The sequence below is a fragment of the Alosa sapidissima genome, chromosome 21 (assembly GCF_018492685.1).
Source record: "Alosa sapidissima isolate fAloSap1 chromosome 21, fAloSap1.pri, whole genome shotgun sequence".
NCBI lineage: Eukaryota > Metazoa > Chordata > Actinopteri > Clupeiformes > Clupeidae > Alosa > Alosa sapidissima.
In genome coordinates, this window is record NC_055977.1 from 12,466,314 (window position 1) to 12,473,751 (window position 7,438).

The 7,438-nt window shown below is 42.2% G+C and overlaps 1 protein-coding gene across 1 annotated transcript; it reads left to right on the forward strand.

Annotated features, from left to right (window-relative positions):
* The first annotated feature begins 647 nt into the window (after positions 1 to 647).
* Positions 648 to 5,756, forward strand: LOC121696072. Its single transcript, XM_042077393.1, has 8 exons — positions 648 to 808; positions 1,104 to 1,175; positions 1,422 to 1,540; positions 1,643 to 1,685; positions 1,853 to 2,001; positions 2,448 to 5,370; positions 5,454 to 5,529; positions 5,619 to 5,756. The coding sequence occupies exons 1-8, from the start codon at positions 791 to 793 to the stop codon at positions 5,744 to 5,746; spliced, it is 3,528 nt and encodes a 1,175-aa protein (XP_041933327.1). The 5' UTR covers positions 648 to 790; the 3' UTR covers positions 5,747 to 5,756.
* Positions 5,757 to 7,438: the final 1,682 nt, after the last annotated feature.

Consider the following 7,438-nt stretch of genomic DNA (forward strand, 5'->3'; position numbering starts at 1 on the left):
TATGCAGGTGTTCAAAGGTCCAAAGGTGTTACATGCGTAGCCTAAGTGACGCCAACGGCACTAAGAGAATTGGTTGGTAAGATAATTGATTTATGGTTAATGAGTTGGTGAACTAAAGTTTCTTCTGATACATTTGAGGGGGGGAGATAATGAATACAGTTTCCTATAGATGGCGCTGGTGCTTTTGAGTTGACATGTAGGCCTACGAATTCACCTCCATGACATGGGAGATGAAATAGGCTACGTGAACGTGAAATAAACGACAAGGTGTTCAGAAGTCTAGTTAGAACTTTATTTTTAGATGTCAAGAAGACATTATACCCCCACCATAGAAAAGCAAAAAAATGTAGTAAACCACCAGCTTACACTTGTGTAGGCCCTATATGGTAATGTGCTATATGAATACATTTGAACTCGAATTTGGCCTTGAACTTGAACATGCAGGGGTAACATGGGGGAACTGAAAAGATAGGTCAGTAACAAGCAAAGATTCTAGAGCGCTACGCTCCGCTCTAGAATCTTTGGTAACTGGCGTACAAACCAAAGATTCTAGAGTCTTTGCGTCAAACTGTTCAAAAAACGCACTGTGTCCAATTGTTCTCTTTGTTTCTATGGTAATGGAATGTTTGATGTTTGGAATCTTTAAGCTACAATGTTGCAGAAAACATCACTTTTGCAAAGCAGTTTCGACGAGCAGCAACACAGATCTTTCCTCTAAGCAACTTTTTCGACATCAGTCTTCTCACTTTGAATCAGGACATTTGTCTGGTCAGAAAAAAGGCCGCACAATATGCAGGACAGACCGGAGGTATTTAAATTTGACATAATATGGCTCTTAACCTACCTGTCAATTCCGTGGTCTCTTTATGTCAGGTTTAAACGCAAATGGCGCTTAAAAAAACGAATTCCCAAAACTACAGTGTAGCCTAGTCTATAACAGTTATTGTTGTATCCCTAAGTGGTGTTGTGAACAAGTGTGTAGCTGGATCACAGTTTAGCTATGGAACATAACCACCATAAGCTATAACAATAACGTTTGTGGGGAAATAAACTAAGCTAAAATTGTCTGAATAGCTTTTCTCTTACTTTTTCTCTTATGTTAGTGTCTGCCCTACTGTTTGTGCTTCGTGAAGAAGTCTGCCTTCTGTCTGGACAGGGTGACATTCAACGAAAAAGTAAGGTTTCTCTGTTTAAGAAAAATACAGGTAGGCCTAGGTAGTGAGCCTGCACACCTTGATTATAATGCAGGTGCATCTATTTCGCAAGAATAACTTCAAAGTAGGCTAACAGAAAAATGAAAAGCGCAACACTGCTTACTTCACTGACGTTTCGGTCAGTCCAAAGTTTCTGTTACTCAGAAAAATACAAGGACATCAGAATATGTTGGCTATGTCTACCCATGTTTTACTTGTCTCTCATAGAAGGAACTTCTGAGACTGTTCTTGAAACTGCAGGAGCAGGGCTCAGTTAATTCCTACCTGACAGTAGAGGATGTCATTGAATGGTTTTACTGCCATGAGAGGAAGATGTTCACGGATTGGTTAGTAGGCTAATCTTAGAGGTCTAGTGCTTAAACTGTAAAGAAGCAATCTCAATGAAAGATAAGCAAAGAACATGATACACATCTCTGATTATTGTTTAGGTTTCCTGAATCAAAGGAATCAAGTGATGACAAAACCTGGCTGGTAAGTCAGTTTAGTTAGTTCAATGTTCAGTGATTAATTTCTCTATTATTAGTAGTAGAATTAGAAAGAACTGTTATCTATAAGGCTACTCCTAAATTGAAGTACACATTCAGGTTATGTAGTCCTTTTCTAGCTGATAATATCTTATTGTATTTGTGAAATTTTAGACCTGGCAGGTGAATGCTCATCTCAGGATGCAGGACATTGAACAGGAGGTCAGGAGAGAGCTGTTAGTCAGACATCTGGTGAGCGTCTCTCGTGAGGGTGATGAGCTGCAGGACTGTGACAAACGTATCCACTCAGCTCCTTCTGATCTGTGAGTCACAGTCAGTGATTAACTAGCCTATTGGCTGAAAATACAGCACCTTGAGTGTACTTAAGTTAAGTTTGAGTGTATTGCCATATACTTAAAAAGTATTACTGGTGATTAAATTCTTAGTCTCAGAGCCAACTGAAGTTTACTTAGTAAGTTTGAATATTAAAATAGTATTTAATTGAATGGTTATTTTCTGTCTGAGGTGCATGTAAAAGAACATATTAACTAAAGTGTCTAGTGGTATTACTGTGTACACATTGAAAATAATGTAGCCGCTTTGAAACTCAAAGCAGGCATGGAAAGACTCCAGCTCCTCTGGAAGAGAGGCAGGCACATCCCCCACACAACTGTATTATTCTATTATTATTATCATTCAATATTGTATCATTATTAAGGTGGTCATTTTTATGTTGGGAAAAGTTATTACAATCTTTTGTTGCCAACAGAGGGTGGGTTGTTGACATTCAGAAGACCCCAGATGACCTCAAGATGCCCCTTCTGAAGAGGATCCTGCGTGACCTTGAGGTGGAGATAAAATACTACCAGTGCTCCCGTCTGCACACACGGTCGGAGGTAGTGGCAGACGTTGTCACCCGACTGTTCTTCATGATGAAGACCGACCCCAGCGGCACTCCTTGCAATGGGTCCTCCATGAAACTTACGGAACTGGCTATGGATGTTGTCCATGCAGTGCTCGGGAACTTATCCTCACGTTTACCAATCTCAAGCCTACAAGCACAGTACTCCCATCCGGCTGCTGCTAGGATGACCCAATCTATTCATCACAAGCTTGTGAAGGCCACGTACACTGCGGATGACATGAAAAAGTTCTTGAGCACCGGCAATGAGACTGTAATGGCTGCCATTATTCAAATTGTGTCAGTGAAAGTTGCCAGGCTTTTTCAGTGGTCTTTTCAAAGGCCTTCAGCTGCACCATCCTTCTTGAGACTTTTCCTGGTTGCTAGTGACCAGAAGATTTCACCTACTGCTGCCCAGAAGCTGGTGATTCACATGGAGACAGTGACATCAGTCTTGGCACTTGTGTTGATGCAGATATACTCCGAGGAGGGAAGAGAATTTACATTTGAAGCTCATAAGTGGCCACTGGTTGAGCATGTGGTAATTAGACTGTCCCTCTCTGGTGTCAACGTCAGCAAGAAGAAAGGTAAAGTGACTTGTTATTTCAACATGAATGAAGTGGTGTGTATGGTCAACTCCATCTGTAAGGACCTATTGACCATGTATTGCAACATGAAATTTCTCATGGAGGCATTATCCAATAAGAACAGAATGGTGTCCCGAGACATTGGCCGTCTGGTGTCTGTCCAACTTGAGATGGTATGCCGTTACAGGAAAATAGACACACCACCTGTTGAGCTGCCATCTTGCCCAGACCTTGAACATGTCATATGTGCTATAGTGGCAAGATTTGTCTATGTCCTTATCCCAGTGACTCTGGCAGATAAGGAAGACCTGGTCCTGTGCCTTCAACTGGTGGACCAGATTCGTTTTCTCACCCAAGTGACTCTTTTCCAATCCCAGGATTCACATTCTCTTGCCTGCCACCTCAAAGAACTGTCATCAGATACAATCGAACAGCTAGGTGACATGGTTTACAATCAATATATAGAGTCCTTCCCTTTGTGTGATGTTCAGGATCAGATACACACGTTGGTGATAGATAAACACCACAGCTGTATGATTAGTACAATGATTGTAACAACTCTGCAGGATTATGTGAAACTACTTAATAACATCTCATGTGAGGAACACAAGGAGGCACCTACCTCAAGTGCACTGCTGCCACCTCCAGGTTCCTCTATCCCTGACGCATCACCTGCAGTGAAGCCACCCCCAGTGCTCACTCTTCCTAACACTTCACCTGTAGTTAAGCCTCCTCCGGGATTTACTGTATCTGACACCTCAGCCACAGTAAAACCTCCTCCTGGATTCAGCCCACTTGATGCACCATCTCTAGTGAAGCCTCTTCCTGGATTCAGCCTACTTGGTGCATCACCTGTAGTGAAGCCTCCTCCTGGATTCAGCCTACTTGGTGCATCACCTGTAGTGAAGCCTCCTCCTGGATTCAGCCTACTTGGTGCATCACCTGTAGTGAAGCCTCCTCCTGGATTCCTGCTTCTGAATGCATCACCTGTAGTGAAGCCTCCTCCTGGGTTTGCTCTCCTTGACACCTCAACTGCAGTGTGGTCACCTCCAGGGTTTGCTCTTCCAGACACCTCAATTGCAGTGAAGCCACCTCCAGGGTTTGCTCTTCCAGACACCTCAATTGCAGTGAAGCCACCTCCAGGTTTTGCTGTACCTCAAGCATCACCTGTACTGAAGCCACCTCCAGGTTTTGCTGTACCTCATGCATCACCTGTACTGAAGCCACCTCCTGGATTTGCCGAGTTCAATCTCCCTGAAACATCACCTGCAGTGCGACCACCTCCTGGGTTTGCTCTGCCTGACCCTTCATCTGTTGTGAAGCCACCTCCAGGGTTCTCTATCTCTGGTGCCTCACCAGCAGTCAGACCACCCCCAGGATCCATTGTGCCTAAAACATCACCTGCAGTGCAGCCACCCCCTGGATTTGCACTGCCTGATCTCTCACCTGCAGTGAAGCCGCTTCCTGGATTTGCACTGCCTGATGTCTCAGTCGCAGTGAAGTCGTCTCCTGGATTTGCTTCACCTGCAGTAAAACCACCACTCGGGTTCCCTCTGCCTGATGCTTCAAGTGCAGTGCAGCCACCTCTAGGGTTCTCTGTACCTGTTGCATCACCTGTGGTACCTATCGTAACACCTTCAGTCTGGCCACCTCCAAGGTTTACTCTTCCTGATGCCTCATTGATAGTGAAGCCACCACCCGGGTTTGCTGTACCTGTTTCATCATCTGAAGTGCGGCCACCTCCTGGATTTGGTCTTCCTAATGCCTCAGTAGTAGTGAAGCCACCCCCTGGGTTTGCTGCACCTATCGTAACACTTGCAGTGCGGCCACCTCCAGGATTTGCTCTTCCTAACACCTCAGCTACAGTGAAGCCACCCCCTGGATTTACTGTAATCGAAGCATCACGTCCAGCGAAGACGCCTCCTGGATTTACCCTGATCGAGGCATCACCTCCAGTGAAGACGCCTCCTGGATTTACCCTGATCGATGCATCACCTCCAGTGAAGACGCCTCCTGTATTTACTCTGATCGAGGCATCACCTCCAGCGAAGGTGCCTCCTGGGCTCCTGCCTCCAGATGCCTCACCGGCAGTACAGCCCCCATCTGGGTTTAATCTCTCTGAGAGCTCTAGACCTGAATTGTGTTCAGAAGTTCCAGATTGGGAGATGGAGAATGAGGCTCAAGACATCGAAAAACATGATCAGGTACTATACCTTTCTAAAAGGTCTATGTTTATGTTTATGTGGTTATGACATTAACCATGCCCTGATTTCATTTTTGTTTGCAGTGTGCCCAACACACAGCATTGAATGTGACATCAAATGACTCAAAAGATGACCAAAATCAAGCAGCACTGCCATCTGGTAAGTTGCAGGCATCCATAGCACATCATTTTACTGCATTCCACATGTATCATAAGTGATTTAAACTCTGCTACTACTTCTTTTGTCAGAGGGTGTCAAGCCCACTAAGAAGAAGGGACTGAAAGGCTTTCTTCAGAAGATAAGGAGGGCATTTAGATTTTGTGTACCCTCCAGGGACGCAGAGGGACGCAAGATAACACTCTCTAGAAATCACTAAAAAACACCCTTGAACATTAATCTATTCTTACTGTAATGTTTTAATTTGTATTATTGAATAAAATCATTGTGTGTTCAAAATTATACTGTGTTCATGCTTTGCTCATCACATCCAACATAAGTCACGAGAAAGGTAAAGTTGGACAATTAAGATAGTCAAAGTTTGCCGAAAAATTAGACTTTGGAGTTCTAATGAAACATAAATGTAAAATAATTTATTTCCAACAATATTATCAGTTTCTGTTAAATGGAGAAATTTCCCTATCTTTCTGCGAATTGAGTTAAATAAACTGTGATATTCCATTATTTGAACCAAATTCTCAGTTGCCTGAACACATTTCTTGGATCGACTCCCCTTTTCACATATAAAACACAATTTGCAGATCTCATAGACTCTTTTTGAAAAACTCTAAATACATTCTCATGCAATAAGACACATTTTGCATTGTGATGCACTTGTAACGCATAACCACAAGTGGCAAAATATAAACACAAATAGAGCACAGATGTCATATGTTAAACACAGCTACTCAAAATTGATCACACACTTGTTTCAAATGACGTGACAACCAATTTAAGCTAGTTCAGAGTGTAAACAGGTTGCTGAACAGTGCAAGTTCATATCAACAATGGACAGAAACAGTGAGGCATTATACATTGTAGGCTGTAGACTGCAATGTACTTCTCATTTACAGTACTGAAATGCCTGTCTTTTCCGCTATACAGCGGGTTGGATGGATTTTTCCTCATTTTTTTAATTAAGCCATTAAGATCCATTTCCAAAAGATGATTTTTTTTATTCCTCTTTTTAGTCAACTTTAGCATGGGGCTGAGAACTTTTTTATAGGCACTATAAGTCTCCTCTTTGCAATTTCAAGGCACTACCTTCCAATACACACCTGAACCAATGAAAAACATAACTATCTGGTGTGAAGACACTAAACAATCAGTCCTACACTGCGCAACAGGTGAGCCCTCAACAACAGAAATTGAAGGCAGAGAGGAGGAGAAATAGACACCTGTATGGTTTGCAGATTTGGTATGTGGTTATTGTATTATATGGGGTAATGGGTTATAGTGACATAAAAAAGTGTGATATGCAAAGATTTTGTGGGCAGTTGTAGGCCTACACGTCTGGTCTTATGTGTCGTGTTTGGTCAGTTCTTGTACTCTAAATTATCCTAACAATATTGAACAATATTTCTGAAACAAAAATCAAGCATAGCCTACACTACCGGTATATCGTTGGAAAACCTGTTTTGTCAAATGTGTTTTGCATGAGTAGACATTAGTGTGTAACTGATTCAAACATAATCAGATCATATGATTGATATGTTTGTGGTATGACAACAAAATACAGTTTTGATAAATAATTGTATGAATGAACTGTTTCATTTTGCACAACAGCTAAAGGATTCTGCTAATTGAGTGTAGTGTTGTGTTAATTGTGTGTAGTGTTTTGAAAAAAATGTAAATGTGTCTTTTGGTTCAAAAATTCTTGATTGTCAAGCATTTTAAATAGTTTTCTCACTGAGGCTCTGGACTTTTATTATCAGATAACACACCATAGAAAGGGGATAGACGAACCAGAGAATTTCCGTAACTCTGGACCTGGACGACCAATCGTATTATATATATCTATGGAACCAATGACGTCAAGAACCTTTATTTTGACAGCATTTCCTTCCCTCTC